Source organism: Marmota flaviventris, chromosome 5, assembly GCF_047511675.1.
Source record: "Marmota flaviventris isolate mMarFla1 chromosome 5, mMarFla1.hap1, whole genome shotgun sequence".
Classification (NCBI taxonomy): Eukaryota; Metazoa; Chordata; class Mammalia; order Rodentia; family Sciuridae; genus Marmota; species Marmota flaviventris.
The window spans coordinates 46,425,613-46,444,269 of NC_092502.1; the positions used below are offsets into that span (position 1 = coordinate 46,425,613).

The following is an 18,657-nucleotide window of genomic DNA, read 5'->3' on the forward strand; positions in this document are numbered from 1 at the left end:
GGGGGAAGTGCCACTTGGTCTATTTGAGGACCAGCACCTGACCTGTTTACCATGCTGTTTTCTTCAGTCCTTTAAAGAAAAGCCATAGGCCACAAATAGACTCTTTTCCTGGGAGGTGACAAAGAAATAATATAGTAAAAAATATAGGGTAGTACCCTGGATTACATTCTCATTTCTTTCTCCGCCTCCTCTAATTTCAAAATCTGTCCTTAATAAAATGTCTGTTATAAGCCATGCACCCCAATGTTTTAACCAAAATGACAGAGAAAGCCCTTGTTTGGAATTTAGCTTGCCTTGGGGGACTTTACCTGGAAGAAAGTTCTTAGTTTGGCAAAAAAGCATCTACCAGGAAAATATGTCAGGGATACGTAGTAACAGACACTGTAGATTCTAAATTGATGCAAAGTTCCTCTTCCCAAATTCATGGTGTATATGTAATTAATAACCTCATATAATTACATAGTCAATTTACTATATATCACCTATCAATCTCTCTACTTTTGTCCTTTCCTTCCTCCCCCCCCACTCGGGTCCTTCTTCCCACCACCTATCATCCTATCCCCCACTGCCTGTAGCTAAAGCCAAAGCATGGCACTAAGATGACCATTTCAATCTCAGCCCCCACTCCAGCCCTCTGTTTACTTTATCACTATGGTCACCCCATACCACTTTCCCCTTTATCATCTCATGTTGTACTTTTACAGCTTTTTGTCTTGATCATGAAATTTATTTGCCATGGAATGTCCTCCCCTTCCCCTGCTCCTGAAATCCATCTTTCCTTCAGTGCTTGGTGTCCCACCCAACCCCATCAGTCACTCCCTTGACTCCCTCAGGGCTCTGCTCTCCCTTCTCTCCTTCACTTTTCTCTCAAGAATCTTTCTGCCCCAGTTAGGCAGACCACCTGTGCACCTCCCTTGCTAGGCTGACTGCAAGCTACCTGAGGGCAGGCTTATGTTGAATTCAAAACTGTATCTTCTGTAATACTCAACATCATGTTCATGTCTAGTATGTGTTTGCTGAATGTCTGTTGAATGAGTGAAGAAAAAAAGGAAAGGATTTTGTACAGCTTTCCTTGTGAATAGGGTTATCAATATCACTACTATTTTCTGGTACTTTCTGAAAGAGACCAAAAATGCATGTTGAAGAAAACTTGAGGTTAAAGAAAATTAAAGAATCAATTGTTTTTAATGGAGCTCCTGTTCAGGAACAATTTTTTTTTTTTCTGAGCTTTCCTCACTTAAAAGTGTCATTTGAAAACTTGATTTCAGTGATAATCTTTTAAATTACTCTTTATCACAGTACAAACACATATGTAACTTTGAGTGATCATTTCTGAAATTAAATGTGAATAATTTATTTTTTTACTCAAACTCTGATTTGGGTTACTGTAGATTTCCAAGAGTTAAAGGGCCAATATCATCTAAAGACTATGTCTTCTATAGCTTCACTGAATAAGTTACCTGCAACCTCTTTAATGGGATTAATAGAGCAAAAAATATATAGGATACTAGGTTAAATTTAAGCTTCAGATATAAACAGTAATGTTTCAGAGAATAGTATGTCCTATGCAATATTTGGGATATGCTTACAGTAAAACTATTTAGTTTTATCTAAATATTTAAAAACGGGCTGGGGATGTGGCTCAAGCGGTAGCGCGCTTGCCTGGCATGCGTGCGGCCCGGGTTCGATCCTCAGCACCACATACCAACAAAGATGTTGTGTCCGCCGAAAACTAAAAAAATAAATGTTAAAACTCTCTCTCTCTCTCTCTCAAATATAAATAAATAAATATTTAAAAACAGTATTCAGATGCATCTGAAGTTCAAATAAGTGGGCACATTATATTTTGTGCAACAACCCTACTCTTCTATTTCCCCACAGTGTGTTTCTCATGATTCCCACAACATTTATTTTTATTTATTTATTTATTTATTTATTTTGGTACCAGGGATCTAACCCATGGGCACTTAGCTGTTGACACACATCCCCAGCTTTTCTATATTTTGAGACAGGGTCTCCCTAATTTACTTAAGGCCTTGCTAAATTGCTGAGGCTGGCTTTGAACTCATGATCCTCCTGTCTCAGCCTCCCAAGATGCTGGGATTACAGCCATAAACATTCTTTATAGGCATTCAAACCTTTAGTTGGTTAAAGTAGTTTGAGTTATAAAAACAATATTGAATCTTTACAGGACTGGCATAGCACAATTTACAAATAAAAAAACTAACACTAAATTTTAAGAATCTCTAATGTTTCATTACCAACAACAGCAGCACCACCGTATACCAGATTTCTTATGAACTTTGCATGATACCTTTCCTAATGTCCTCAAAACAAATAAATGAACTCTAATTCAAAAAGGTTCTTGGAATATCAACCATCTATTCCTCCTCTTAGTGTTCCTTGCCTCTGACCATATATGTTTCTTTTCTCCCTGATTCCATTATTTTCCAATTGTTCAATGGAAGTAAGAGACCTTGCTCTTTCAGAGGACTCCCCATAAGACTGAACTCTTTCTCTGAAGTCTCCTGAAGACTGTCTTGCTCTACCTTAAATCTAAAAGAATGGCTGCCATACTATGCCTCACTGGTAAAAGCTATGCAAATCAGTGTGAGCCTAGTGTTTTGTTTTTTTGAAGTAAAGCTTGACCTATTTTTAAAAATAAAGTCAGAGTTGGCCAGCAGCATTCCTCAAAATTTTAAACATGAATCCTGCACCCAACATCCCTCATTTTCCTTGCCTTCTTTGCCTAGAGATATATTATTGCTATAATATTGGTACGGAAGGAAAAGACCAAAGAGAAGGAGCTGAAAAATGGTTTCAGAGGGTCGTGTCCTTGCTCTGTCCTGCCAAGTTGCCTTTAGTTGTCCAGTATCTTTTTCTAAAGTCTGTTGTGTATGTTCTCTCTCTGTTCACAAAGACAGTAGTGACCATAAAGCATTTTTTTTTCTCTGCTTTTGTGTCTACTTGTGTTTTGTCTGTCTGGCAGTTTGATATTTCTTGGACAGGAACCATGTCTGTTTCTATGATAGCCCCAAACTTCTCATTGACATCGAAATTGCACTACAAAATGAGTGATAAATTTTGCTTGAGACGCTACAGAAAACATTTTTTTTTTTTTTTTTTGCTACAGCAATGTTACTGAAGAAATGGCAGGAAAAATTCAGTCCAAGTTTAGGTCAGGAAAAGAAGAACGCCTATTTTCCTTTCCATATTACTGTCATCAGGAATAAATTCCTCTGTACATAAAATCACTTACATATGATTTGACAGGAGCCAAGAAATTATCTTACTCATTGGGAGAACTGGGAACTTTAGAATCCCAATGCTGTAGATTTTAGGCATTGGAGGGTGTTACAATGCAAGAGTAATCAGACTCCAGTCTATTATTAACTATGTGCACTCATGAGCTGATCTCTGTCTGTTCATGAACAAAGATCGCTCTGAGTGTTTGGAATTCAGCATAGGTAAAGAGTGAATGGTAGAAAAGGGAAAGAAGGGCAAAGAGTAAGGTATGTCAAGTGAGGGAAAAACTATAGTACTAGAGTCCTTATAGATACCAGAAAAGTATCTGGGATGCAGAGATGCTGCAGGTAAGCTTCTACAATTTAAGTAATTACTAGCTGCAGCCTACACTAGGGTGCTCACTATGGGAATGGAGAAAAAAAAAATTGCCAGATGCTTAACAAGCCTAGAGTGGCTAATTTCTTTCTAGTCTGAATCAATTTTTCTTTAAATTCCTACTTGACCAAACTTCCCATACCCAATCACAAAGCTCGGAAGGTTGAAAAGGAATCCGAAGAGCACAGGATGATGTAATCTCAACACTCAGACTGATGCATGCATATGCTTGGCTTTGCAGTGCCCAACCAACAGAGGGTTGGGGTCATTGACTGTCATCCTTCCGAGCGTCAGAAGGAAAGTTCTTGATAGTTTTTCTTTGTGTGTGTGTTGCGGGTAGGGTAGGGTACAGGGGATTGAACCCAGGGGTACTTTACCCCTGAGTTACATCCCCACTCCTTCTTAATTTTGAGATAAGGCCTTGCTACATTGTTGAGGCTAGCCTCAATTTGTAATCTGCTGCCTCAGCCTCCCAAATCTCTGGGATTACAGGCATGCACCACTATGCTCAGCTGTTGCCTTTTTTTTTTTTTTTGCTACTGGGGATTGAACCCAGAGGTGCTCTACTACTAAGCTACATTCCTAGCCCTTTTTACTTTTTCTTTTGCGACAGGGTCTCACTAAATTGCCCAGACTGGGCTTGAACTTGTGATCCTCCTGCCTCAGTCTCCTGATCTTGGTAGTAGTTTAATCTTCACAAGATCCTTTTAATTGCTTTAGACCAGAGATACCTAAACTTTACTCAGTGAATTGCTAATTGTACAAGGTTAACCATGCCAATGAGCCTCACATACCAAATTATTTACTTAAGATTTTATTTCTCTACTACCTCCTGCATTACTATGTACTTAGTATTTAAATCGTCTTTAAAATGTATTTCAAATGGAAACTTTACAACACTGACATAAATGGAAACACGTGTCATTTTTCATAGATAGAGGGTAACTATAAAAATAGAATTAACTGAAAGTGAAACAATGTTAATTCCAGCTGGATCCAGCTCTAAGATATAGCAGCAGTCTAAAGCCCATACTCTCTTTGTCAAACAGGGGTGGTGGCAAGTTTAGGGAGCTGTTAATGATCAAGGACCAAACTGAGACTTATTCCTTGACCTAATCAAGCACACTGAAAGAGAACCACAAAAGGTATAAAGTTCTACCACATGATTCAGTATTCCTGAAGACCATGCTGTCCCTGAGCCCCTAAATCATGAAGTCCGGAGCTGCACTTACCACTGAGGCAAGACAGTCACAGGCCACTGTACGTGAAAGGAGTAAGTAATTACCTATAGAGAGGATTGTTGATAAACTCTGTGATTTATACAATAACTAAGCGTGCTCATCATCCTTTACAGACTTTATGAATCTTACTGGAATATTATTTTCCCAACTACAAATTGCTTACACAAACAGCTTGCACATTGATTAAAACACAGTCAACATTTACATTTTGGTTTAAATTATTCATGTCACCTCAAACTCAAATTCTGTTTCTCCATGCTTTCCTTATTTATAATGGCCGTATCTTTTACCCAAATATAATTATGTGATAATACTTCACTTTAAAGATTCCCTAAATTATATAAGCATACAATTCTGGCATTTTTCAGCAAATGAGAACTCCTTTTTCTATATTTACTATTTCATCTACTTTCTGAGAGCACACAAGAACGCTATAAAACAAAATCAGAAATATGGGCTTCTCTTCCATTCAGGATTTGTGCTGTGTCCTAATGGCAGTAGTTGGGGTTTAGATTTTACATTTCTGCTACACAGCAGTCCTAGCAACTTTGTACCAGGCTAACTTCCTCCCCAGTCTTGCAGTCTTCTTGGAAATCAGTTTTATGACATTGTTACTTTTGGTAAGAAACAAGAGGCACAGGAGTGGCTATTCATTCTCAGGATTGTTTAACCTAAAAAAAGAAGCTCTTATTTCTTTTGCTGTTAGGTGGGGAATAAGCCAGATCTAAAAATAAATGGGGTTTTCTTTCTTATTTACATGTAATTAGAGCCCCTATGTAACTACCCATTACCACCTCAATAGTTATTGGATGAATAAATAATATATATTTTTAGATGTGGCCAAACCAGGAAAGAAGTAGTCAGGGCTGCATCTAATTTATCAGCTTGGTGATTAAAGGGCTGGCTCTGGAGGCTCCAGACATCGAGGGACCCAGAGATAAAAACAGAGAGGTCGACTGTGTTTTTTTACTAATGAATCCAGGGCTTGAAAGATATCAGGCAATTTTAAAGAAAAGCAGCAAGGACAAGAGACATTAGACAAGGCCAGTAGGGTAATGAAGGGCAAGGCCAGTTACTGAGAGAGAAAATTACTTCATTTTTCTATGATAATGCTTCTGTATGCTTTGCAGGTCTCCTCCTACACTTTGTTAGTGAGAACTATATATACGTACAGCTTCCAAATGCTGATCCCAGTTTAGAAGGAAAGAGCCTTGGAATGTTCCATAGAGGGCAGGGGGCTTTGGGCCTATTACTGTGAAAGGGGGAGGCTAAGAACAATGGTAGCAGAAGAGGGTTAGACGGCAAGGTGCGAGCAGTGCTTGGACAGAATGAGAAGGACGCACGGGAATTAAATTAAGACGAAAGACACAGCAAGGAAAAGAAAGAAAAAGGCAAGCAAACATACTCTGGAAATGCAGAACTGTTTGGAGCACGAACTGGGGCAGACAAGGGGACCAGCCCGGGGCATCAACAGATCTGCAGACGAGAGCTGTTGAACTCATTTTGCTCACTGGCTCTTTTTCAGTGGGCATTGGACACTTGCCTCTTCCTCAGCTCGTTGGTCAGCAGACACACTTTCTGCTTAGCAGGGAAATGTAGGAATATTTTAGAAACAATTCCAGAGTATATTTAGCTTCCAAAGCTGGAGCACACAAATGTCACATTCCCATGAGACAATCGACCCAGTGAAAAGAACACCCATCAAAAGGCCATCAAGGAAACCCACGGAACTCCCGCATCCCAGGAGATGCTGCACACACGGGTGTGACATCATTAAGGCACCAACGTCAGGGAATGAAAAGAAGCAAGGGAGTCACAGATTGGTTCAGGTTAAGGGACATCATAATGAGTCAGAAAAGGACCAAGACTTTTCCAACAGAGTAACGCCATCACCAAGTCATACCACATAGTGCTTGGCAAAACGAAAACAAAAGCTTGAAATAAATCATGAACGGTAAACAGAAAAAAAAAACAATTCAGAGCAAAATGGAAATTAAAATCATAAAAAAAAATCATGGTAAAAGGAACACTCAGCTATATCTTTTTCAAATTTCTGCTTAACAAACTCATTGGCATTGCCCCATCAAACATATCATCAATTGTCAAAATCAAACTCAAATTTGACAGGGCAAGGCAAGGAGTTAATAGCACAAGAACAGTGATCATGTTAAACACCCATGCAATCACCTCTGCCACCATTGTTTGACAATATGCAGCCTGCTTCCAGCTTTGTCAATATTCACAATAAGACCCAAGAGAATGAACAATGCCGAATTTTCAAACAATCTGTCAAAGTGTTAATTGGACTCTTTGAGAACCTCCATTCCTTTGGGGAGTTAACGATTGGAGAAAATCCATGCCACCCCTCTCAGTGAAGAGTAAATTACTGCAACCAACAGCTAGATATTTGGTTGACATAGTTAGGACTTTACTGGAAAGACTGTTTTTCTAAAAAAATCACAGTGGGCAAAAACAAAGTGATTTTTACTAAGCTGTCTCTTCTTGAACACAGCCAAGACCAATACATCTGAGGTCTGGAGCCACACATCACAAATAATGGCACATGCTGGGGCTTGTGGCCTGTCAGGCAGTTTCTCCTCCATTGGTTGCTTTCTTGGGATGTTAAGAACAGAGAGGCTGGTGAGACAAAACCTGCTTTTTCTTTCTTTCTCTCTTTTTTTTTCCCTTTAAATAGATTTGAGGCAGGGTATATTAAGAGTGAAAGTCTATAGAAGAATAATAAAATCAGTGAAGGGGACATGCTCAAGAGCAAGATAAAAGGGGTTGGGTTGATCTTTACATTTTGGCTGTGGAAATAGGACAGGAGAGTACAGAGCACTCTCAGGAAAGGGAAAGCAAAAAGCATGATGAAACTTCAGCATGGGTCTGCTCAGGAAATATTCTATTGAAGTAAAGATGGAGATATGTGTGTGCAGAAAACTCTGGGAGAGGACACGACAGAGACTGTCTTCAGGGGTCATGGGGGCTGCTCTGCCCTCAAAACTCACACCCAGTTTGCATGAAATTCTTGAAAACATATAGAAGTTAACAATTCTGAATGGGGGAAAACAGCTCAGCAACATAACTGGGCTTTTCAGCCTCTGATTTACAAGACTGTTTTTTGGACAAGTAAAGGCCTCTTTGGTTGCAGCTGCTACTGAAGTAGGATGTGTTACCAGAAGCAGCAAATGGCGAAAAAAGAGATGACATTTCCTGTCCGCAGTCAAGCAAAGAAAGCAAAGGAGAATTTAGGACAGTTCACAGTAGAGTCCCTTTCATTTAGCATGGCTTCCTTTCCATTTTAAATGCATAGCAATTCTGCTTGATTAAATGACATATTTTTGTTTCAGCTGTTGTCCTCTGAGGGCAATTACAGTAGTCTGAGGACCATGGCCCTATTCAAATTCAGCACCATGTGAGAGGGAGAGATGCTACCAGCCAGAAAAGACTTTGTCTGGCTATTTCTCAATTCACTGATTAATGGGCTTTTACTTGGATTACATTTACTTGCCAAAGTCCGCACGGCATTCCATCACATTATGGTGGGAAGAGAGAGGGTCCAAAAAAAAAAAAAAATCATAGCATGTGACTGAGAGGAGTGGAAAGGGATCTCAGGAGCCAGCATCTGATTTGAGCCAGGCCACACCTCTTCTGGGTGGAAGAAGCTCAGAGAAGTGTTATTTGTTTTGTGTGGTTTCTCTTTGGTCCAGAAATAATTTAGGATCAAGCCTCATATGAAGATTGGACTGTCAGTCTTAATTTTGAGAAGTTTTCAGTAGTGGTACATTGGAGGTTCCTAAATGCTGTTTAGACTTAGCTGGAAGCAGTTACACAGTCCTCCCCGCTTTCCCCCCCAACTCTCCCCACCAAGGAGGAGGCATTTCCAAGGCCTTACCCTTCTTGTCTTGGTGATTATGGGAAGACACTGCCCCGAAAGGATCTGTGCTGTCAGGTGAATCGAACAGGTCCTTCCAGTCCGGAATTCCTCCCCTAGACTCATACCCCTCTTGAGCCGCTGCATCTGATGTGGTGGTGCTGGGCAAGAGGGAACTGGCGTGCCCTGTTTTTATCACAAATACAGTTAGGGAAAACATCACCAGAGAGACCCACATTCCCTTTGCTCAGAGGCCAGGAGTGGGCTGAGAGACTGAGGGGAAAGGGCCCTAGAAATGGCAAGGATTAATGGAGGTAATGGTGGGGGTGAGCCCCAGGAACCACTTAGTGTCTCTTCGAACACCGTGGGGATAAGGATACCTCCCAATGTTGGGAGGATAAAGTGACATAATGGTCAACGTATCTAGCACAGTATCTGAAACTAGAGGCTGAATAAATGTTAGTGGCCCTTCTCTGGTCATCCCCAGGGCAGCATTAAAGACAGAAAGTGTCCACCCTGGGACACTATGATGGGTGAGACAGGTTTATGGTGGTAGTGGATGTATCTTTTCTATCGCAAGTAGCTCCACTGTCCTGAGCCCTTCCCGTGCCGGCTGCATGGAATGTCTTGTCTTTAGCATGGGCTCAACTTCACAGGCACTCCCTGTTCTGGAAGGAGTTCCTGCTTTCCAAAGGGATCTGCCTCCACCTCTTTTTGACTAGAAAGGAGGCCTCAATTGTTATGTGTTATGGCTGTGCCTTGTGTGTTTTATTCCAATAAAGTTAGTTTCATAGTTTCATGACTTATATTTATGAGATGTTGTTTTTGAGGTCTCATTGAAATGATTCAAACCAGAAAAAAGAGAGATTTTGAGATTTAAAGTAGCCTCCCATAGGCTAATGCCAGGAGAATGGCTAGGCAGGGAGTTTCGGCAGATATAGTGGACATTTCCTGTGAACACATCTGTAGGCTCTCGCTCCATCACTGCACAAGATTGAATGCAGATTCTATCAGGTGCTTTGATCTAAGCTGTCACAATGATTTAAAGAAACCCTACTACCTATTCTGTCTGGTAGAAATGAAATATAACCACCCTGTGAATTTCTACTGGAGTCTTTGGCTTATTAAACCATTTTACCTATAGCAGTCTCTTGGAACAGTTTTTAAAAAGACATCAGGACAACTACTGTGCATGTGTAATCGGTGCCTTTGATAGAAAGTAGGGCAGATTCACAATAACTCCCAAACCTCTAGCCTTGTATGTGATCATTGTATGCATGATAAATAAATACTGAAAGAGAGATAATAATGATAAATGCATTGCATTCTATTTCCCCCCACAATTATTATTGAATGTTGGAGCCCGGGGAGACTATAATATTGCAAATTACAGAAAACATTTAAAATATTTTTTTTTTTTAATTTTAGGATTTTGCTTGGTGGGTAAAGCAAGCCAAGTGGCTCATCTAAGCTATGATGATTTCTCTGGAAACACCACACTTAAATACTGCCATAAAGCTTTGGTAATGTTTAAGAAGTCACTTTCTATGCAGAACTTGTGTGGCTCCCACACAGCTTCAAACATCCGCTTTGTTGAAATAGTCTGCTTCATATCCCACTGCTAAAAATATGTGCATTTAAGACTAAAGGAATGCTTGCTTCTAGACTTTTTGTTTTTATGTTTCTGAGTTTCACATCTCATCTCCTAATACTGATAAGAGAACAGGGGCAGGGAAATCAGCCTGAGAAAGGGAAACATGGAATTTCCTATATTTCCTCTTTGCTTACATCGAGGTCTAAAACATAACTTCTATTTTCCACTCCTGAATTCAAGACTGTTTTAGTAAAATATATGGCCAGCCTAAGAGAGAATTTAGCACTCAGTATAAGCAAACAATTAGAAATAGTTTTGTAGAGAGATAGGAAAAAGGAGGAAGGAAAAATCTTCCTCTCCAAGTAGCAAGAATTTCTTTTACCTGAATTGATATGCATTTTGAACACTTTCAATTTAAGTGTGTTCAAGGGGCAATTTTATGGTAATGCCATAAGTATGGTTTAGGGAGAACATTTCTTAATATGGTAATCTAGGGGAAATATATGCCTAAGGGACACATTCTCTGTAGAAAGATTTCCTGGACCATATGCTGCAAATACATGGAAAACTCATTGGTAATGGAAAGCTATGGCTATGAGAGGAAATTAATGCGGACCAGATGGTAGTTAGGTAGGAAAATGTTTTACACAAATGTGAGAAATCAGCCTCTTCTTCCTATCACTAAAGCGTTAGTCTAATACCCACCACATCTCAATTTTCTATATGTAAATCTAGAGAAACAATGTATCTGATTTATTCAAAAGAAAAAAAAAACAGAACTGCATGAGGTCTATAATCTTTTAAACTTGTGCTTGAGGATAAGGAACGCATGCTAGTGGCAAATTAAACAATCAGGGAAAGCAATACCTGATTCTCAAAAATTTTAGAATCACCACATTAAAATATTAGGCAGCAGTCCTCAGTTTGAATCAAGATATGTGCTATTATATCCTCAAGCTAAAAAAAAAGTTATAAGGAAATCACTTATATTCCTTCTTATAATTTGATTTTAGAGGCTATATTATCCTTATGCATTGCCTAAGAGACTTTCTAACCAAAATAGTGCTACAAAAATAGGCAATCATTTGTGGCTATGGTGTTATATGTCAATAGATTTACAACCTACAATTTTGTCTTGTTAGTCCAATAAGAAAGGTCACATTTTAATCAACAGAACTTATGCTACATGACTTCAAAAACACAAAGAAATAGATATATTTAAAAAGTTAAGTTGAGCACATCACATTGTTTCTCTGTATCTACAAGTCATTGTGATTCTAGAGGTTAGAGACCCTTTGAACTACTCTAACCTATTAACAATGATTATAGTCAAATAGACATAAAAGAAGAGACACTAAATCAATAAAGAGGGAGAGAGAAGGAAAAAAATCAGGACCCAATTCACTAAAAGGGGTATTGTATTTGTAACTGGTTTGCATACAATTTTTGCCAATAGAAAGTTTGCATGGTTTATTGAAATGATCCTTTTTCCTGAGATGGGCAGTTGTGGTTTAGGGTTTGCTGTATGGGTCTGCACTTAGCCACAGAATGCAGGACATGCAAAGGACACAGCTAGAAACAGCTTGGGTGCACTTTAGACTTTGGGATTGACTCTCTTGTCTATATTTGTGCTCATAAAAATAGCAATCTGATCTTTCCTCTGATGCTACAAATATATCATCTAGTCCACTGCCTCGCACATACCAAATATTTGCTGGATGAGTTAATTAAATCTCTTCTGGGTTTACTAACTTTGAAATAGGTATCTCTTATAATAGCTTATATGTCTCAAAAGTCTCCTGTATTTTTGTACATCCTGTCTAGACCATCATTCATTTTAATGGTCAATTAATCACCTAACGCCTTCACACTGAATATATTCGGCCTGAAATGGGCAGAATCATTAGCTGATAGGAAAATTCTGAATCTTTAGTTTCATTACAGAAACCACAGTTCAAGAGATAAGGATGAATGGACATTGTCCTTTAAAGTGTTAATATGGAAGAATTAAAAGGTACCTTTCCTTTGAAAAGGAAATAAGAGAGAAAGCCATAGCTTGAAGAGTGATTTTTGTTCATGGAGAGCATTTTATGGTTTAATTATTCTATCTATATAAGAAATTGCCTGGGAGTTAAATTTGGTCTTAGGATAAGTGATGAATGTTAGGGAGGTTGCTGGTTCAGTTAGTTTGAAGGTCTGAATTTCTCAATATCTGATAAAGATTATTCAATTATCAGAAATGATTGTAAAGTATGATATTGGAAAAAGAGCAAATGCTAAGTTGGTTTTCTTTTTGAAGGCTTAAGGCTAAGCTAGATGACATGTGCTTCCTGAGTGATTTTTTTTTTTGAGTCTATAGTGTTCAATATTCTGGTTTGAATTGTAGATGAGAGAATGTTAAAGGTGGATGAATTCTGTGGGCTCACCTACTCCATCCTGCCTCACTTCACAGCGGGCTGGTCAGGAGAAACCAGGCACGTTTTCCCATATTGTACAGCTCCAATTCATAAGATGATCTTTAAGACTTCAAAGAGGCTTTTTATTTATGCTAATCAGACCCAGGGAGTGAACATTTACATGGAGCTATTGAACACATTTGTAGCCATCTTCAACCATTTCTTTGAATCTTACGTCCTCATTATTTTCCTTTCTTACCTCTGTTTTTCCTTCTTTGCCTTAATTGTCCCAGTCTATTTTATTACCTACCCCTTTATTTAAAATACTCTCCTGTCACTATTCCTTTGTTGCATATCTTAAGCATACAAACCATAAATAGCTGAACTCTTGTCACCATTAAAATGCAAAAGCATAAAGTTGCCATTGCACAGATGTTTTTCATTTGATATTTTTAAAAAACACATGGATTGTTTACTTAATAAATATTTGGTGGTACATTTGAGAAATCTAAATGGAATGGTTTCATCTCAACTTTTTGCACCAAGAGTTCAGAATATTCTGTTTATGGACTTTGTAGCTGTGTTTAATATAATGCTCCTGTATTTCAGTCTGAGAACAATGGGATAAATCCTGTTTGCATATCATTTCCACTGCGTCACTCTTCCTTGTATATTCTCTGAAGAAAGAAGATATGTTTAAATATGCATACTTTTGTGAGCTTAAATTTTGATGACCAATTTCATGCTACATTGGAAAGTTTTGCCTAATAAGAACCTGGTGTCTATACCTGGTATAGATTTTCCCCTGTGGAAGGTAGTTCTGAGAGCCAGCATTTTGCAGGATGGTATTCTCTATCAGCTGAGGAGCTATATAGTCTATTTTAGTTATAAGAAATATTCTTTTATCTTGGATATACTTATGTCCAAAAGCAGTTTCTTTTCCCTCAAGAACTCATTAAATATATTCACCAAATTCCCAAAGGTTGGCATATTTCATGTTATATGGATTAAAAATTTAGGACTCAATCTCCCACATCAACTGTCTCATATAAGCAGAGTGGTTTTTGAAGCACAGTGAAATCTATAAATAATTTTTAGTGAATTGGGGCTCTGAAGTAACAAAGAATCTGGTCCATGATGTTTAGGAATGAAACTATAAACTACCATAGTATAAGTGACTTAAAGAATAAAAAAAAAAATATTTATGTATATATATATATATATCAATAAACTGACCATACACTGTGTTGTAAGACATTTCATGATCTGGTAGAAGAGTTGAAATGTCTATAAAAAATAATGAGGATAAAAAATTAATTAAAAAGAAACCTAAGGTTTGAAAATGCTCAAGAGGATTAGTGAAATAGGATTTCTCAGATAGATTTCCACTGATATTAAATTATGACAGTAATATCTTCCTTACCATTCAGTGCCACGAAGGAATCTGAAAGACAAAAGGGAGGAGGAGGTTACTTGATGTTTCACACTCTGCTTAGTGTGACTTACATAATAAGTGGGAATGAGCTAATCAGAACTATGCCAACACACAAGCCCGATACTGAGTAAGTGCTCTTAATTCCTGCTTAGAACCTAAGGTGCTTTATACTAGGTCTGATTTCACATATCCATATCTCTTCCATCAAGTGAGTTTCCTCAAAGTTACTGCCAGGAGGCAGCGAAAAACCAAGAGTCAGCAGAGGAAATGGTCACTGTGATCACAAGTGATTCTGAGAATTCAGGTCCTACTTAATGTCGTTTTGGTAATGACATGCATGTGAATAAAATATGAAGCAACTGCACCACATGCTTAAAGAAAGAACTTTTCTTTATATTTTCTCTTCTCATTCTCATGACCATGCTAGAAAGAAGAGTCCAGTATCACAATGTTCTCAACTCAGCAGGGATTTCAGTTTGGAAATTAAAACAAAAAATCAAACCCACACACTTTTTAAGCAACATATGTATGTGTGTGTGCTGTTTTTGGGTCAGATCACTAGTTTGCTCAGCGTGTTACACAGCCTCTGACACTGGCTCCTTATGATCTCCTCATTTCCTCTTAAGGTCCTTTTAAAGAGTCATCATGCACCAATTGCCCAACTCCTCTCTGAACACCTATATATAAATAGGTATGTCTAATACAAGTAGTTCCTGTTCTAGTAGCACAGGGAGAAGAGAAGCCCTTGGGAAAGACAGGCAGGTGGAGGTGCAGCTCATTTCTTGCCCTGAGTGAGCCCCCCAAGGTGCTCAGGAAGGGAGTTCAAGGTCAGGGACGCACTAGGAAGAACAAAGGCAGGCGTAGGGGCTTGACTGTTGAAATGACCCTGGGAATAAAAAGCAAATCACTGGATTGGGTCTCCCCTATGCTGTATACAGAGGTTTCCTTAGCTTCCTCTGCCTGAGAACACAGATATGGGTGTGAGACTATTGATACAGTGGACACTTTCTAGAGGCACAGCAATCTTTACATTCTTAATGTATTTTCTGATTTAATCCAAAACTACACTGCTATCTTTCTACAGATGCTTATATCACCAGTTCATAAAAATACGAAAATGGTTCACTAAAGTGAGTTAATTAAACATACATATACCCCCAAACCTGTTTCCCCCAAAACTTAAGCTATAAGGCACTAAGATAATTAAGGTCCAGTGATCAAACCTCATATTGTCTCACTACTACACACTAAGGTACATATGCATGTGACATAGACATTTTGGTGATGATACTATCTCCTATGCTAATTTTAATTTGTAAATTGTGCATATGAAGACACATAAGGATTTTTTTTTTGCACCATCCTTGTAAACAAAAAATTATATAGGGCAAAGAATTTGTGATTAGTCCTGTTTATTTGATTATATCTGATCTGTAAAAAAGCATAAGGTAGAAAGTTGGGCCACAGGTTAGTCTGAAATTTTCATACTCATGACTATATGACTTAGAATAATTTCCAAGATTTTCATTATAGAATCAAGTATCAGAAGTAATACAGTTTCATTCCCTTTGGAGATAATTTTTGGTGCCATTGTGAATGCAAGTTGTTTTGAAATTCAGCATATGTAACATTTAAAAAAATCGTAAACTAAACATTTTTCTAAGAGCTTGGCATTATTCCTTAAATTAGTATTAGTAAAACATTTTCAGGAGACTATTGATATTAGTCAGGTCATAGAACAACACAGGACAGTACTATTATTACTGTAATTTATATGTAATTCTGTCTAGTTGTCATAGATAAATAAAATGCTACCATTTAATAACAGAGGACTCTGAGATTGGCACAGTAAGCTAATTCCTATAAAAATGATATTTTGAATCACTTTGTGCTTATGAGTTATTTCTGAAAGTTTTTTCTACCACAAATGGTAATATACATAAATCTATTTTTAAAAAATAATTACTTTCGTTAGTCAATATGTTCAAAAAAGGATATAACAGTCTCAATTAAAAAGTTAGAGCAGAATGATCAATCTTATTATTATTTGGCTAAAAGTAACAGTATAATAGCACATTTTTAAAGAAAACAACAAAACTGCCATTTTGTAATGGAAATGCTGACATAACTTACTGCTTTGCTATAATTAATATCTTCTAGAGTGAATTTGTTCCACAAAATGTGTGCCAACATTTATTTTTTATTTTTTTTAGTTGTACATGGACACAATATCTTTGTTTTATTTATTTACTTTTATGTGGTGCTGAGGATCGAACCCAGGGCCTCACATGTGCTAGGCGAGCACTCTACCGCTAAACCACAACCCCAGCCCCGGGGGGCAGCATTTATAGCAACAATATTGACCACACTGGATTTTACACACCCCACTTTCTTTACTTGATATTTAGAAGACAATTTCTGTTTATGCATGTTTCGGCATCAGCTGCATTCAGTCCATGTGTGGGATAATGTTTCTAGGCCATGTGATAAAAGCATCTTCACTCAAAGACGAACATGGATTAAAAAGCTTTACTTACTGTGACAGTCTCCCAGGCCATCTGTATTGCCACGCTCTATGTCCTGCTCAAAAGTCAGTCTTTAAAAAAAAGGAAGACAAAGAAAGACAGAAACAAACACAATAAATAAATTGAGCATGATTCAGGAATGAGTGTTAAGTTCATGAAAGAAAGTAACACAGTTTGATAAACCGAGTGGCAGGTGCAAAAAAGAAATAGATAACAGCTTGAAAATTTATCTCTGAAGTTTATAGAAATGAGTCGTATGTGAATCTCCAAAGAGAATCCATGGTTTAAGCAGTTAATTCAGATCTTATTCAGGGAGTTAATTAGTTTGTAAAACTATTTACATTCTTTTTCTAGTTCCCTGAGCATTTCTTAAACATTTAAAAAGTTTAGATGTTAAAAAAAAACACTCTTCATATAAGCAATGCAGAGGACTATAAATTAAAAAGGAGCCTTTTCTTCCCTAGTTTCTCTTCCACTATTATTCTTGCCTTCCGAGACCTTTTTCTATTTCTTTGCCTAGCAGAAACTTGTATATTGAAGTGTTCAAAGGTACAAATGGCCAGTGGATATGTGGGGCCTGAGTGGAAACAAAACCTGTTGGTGCATTGTGCTAGGACCATTTAGGATTTCTGCTCACTGCCAGCCCTGTCCTAGTCCTCAGGAATCTACACCCATGCATGCTCCATGTTCTTATAAGTCCATTAAGGCCACCAATGGGTTGTACAAGCTATATGACATTAACAAAATCAATTTTAATAATACCTAATATTTTGATTTTTAAAATAAAACACATTAGTATCAGCCAAAGGAATCTGCCCTTTTTTGGACAAGGCTTATTCCCATAATACACTTGAAATTTCTATATTGTGACTGCCTTCAGAGTTTATTTGTAAGCCATATAAACTGTTTTGAATGTCACACCTTGATCTAATAATCCATCATGTTTAGTTTCTAATGTCTTTTGCTGCATTAAAAATCAAATTCATCTTCAAAGGATAAAGATTTCTAGTGGTAATGAAAGCCAGTATTCATCAGGCCCTGAAGCTGACTCTCCAAGCAGAGTTCCACATGTTTTGAGCAATGCCAGTCATTGAAATATGTATGCAGCCCTTAAAGGAACTATTTTGGAGTTCTGGTGTTGATTAAAAATAGTTCATAATATATCTTTATATCTCTGTTCACACGTTGAATACACAAGAAAAGGTAAGTCATTTCTTAGCTTCCCTCCCCAGGTTTTATGATCTTTCTCCTCTACCTGGAAGATCTCACGAAAAGACACAAATTTCTAACTCTCTAATATGACAACATTGCTACTAGCAAAGCTGCTCTAATAATATATAGTGAGTCAACTCCTTGCTTAAGTCAAGTTTCTAGGTCAGATTTGACAGTTATCATTATATGTGTTTATGGGAATACTTGTCCTCAAATTATGCAGGTGGTGATCATCAGCTATGCCCTTCTATTAATTTGTCTAGCTATTCTAAAATAGGAAAGGAGGCTCAGAGCTATGTGAAAATGGTTGTTTGCCCTTTGGATCTGGGGAGGCTCGAGGGATAGCTTTGTTGAAGGAAAGCCCTGTACTGCCATATGGCACCTTACTTGAGTTGCTGTAACCTGTCAAAGATGAATTGAATATTTTTCCAACTATTATTTTGGATTTCACATCTACTGAGGTCAAAACATAAAAAGAAAGGTCTTAGCCAATACCATTTAAGTATTTAAAACTAGCAATTTTAAACACTAAAATCACAGGCGTGGTAGACTGTCCTAGCTGACTAACTGGAGAATTGCCAAGAATTGATTGACTGCCTAACGAGTAATAGGGTCAACTGTTCTTTGGCAGAGGAGGAAGCTTTATTGGATGTATACGCCATGCTTGCAGCATAAATGTGTGGCTTAACAAATGCTCTGCAATTTCTTCTCAGCCCTGTACAGTCAATTATAAGAGTCGTTTTTGCAATGGCTAGACAA

At 37.8% G+C, this 18,657-nt stretch overlaps 1 protein-coding gene across 3 annotated transcripts in view; it reads right to left on the reverse strand.

The window, feature by feature from the left end:
* Positions 1–18,657, reverse strand: part of Sema6a (semaphorin 6A) — a 124,955-nt gene that overhangs the window by 15,060 nt on the left and 91,238 nt on the right. For 2 of the 3 annotated variants that reach the window (XM_071612201.1, XM_071612202.1), the window contains 3 exons: positions 16,699–16,757; positions 14,150–14,170; positions 8,758–8,922 (listed from right to left, as the gene is read on the reverse strand). In XM_071612201.1, coding sequence (XP_071468302.1) covers positions 8,758–8,922; positions 14,150–14,170; positions 16,699–16,757 — 245 coding nt within the window. The remainder of the gene's footprint in view (positions 1–8,757; positions 8,923–14,149; positions 14,171–16,698; positions 16,758–18,657) is intronic. The other variant, XM_071612203.1, reaches the window with a different exon arrangement.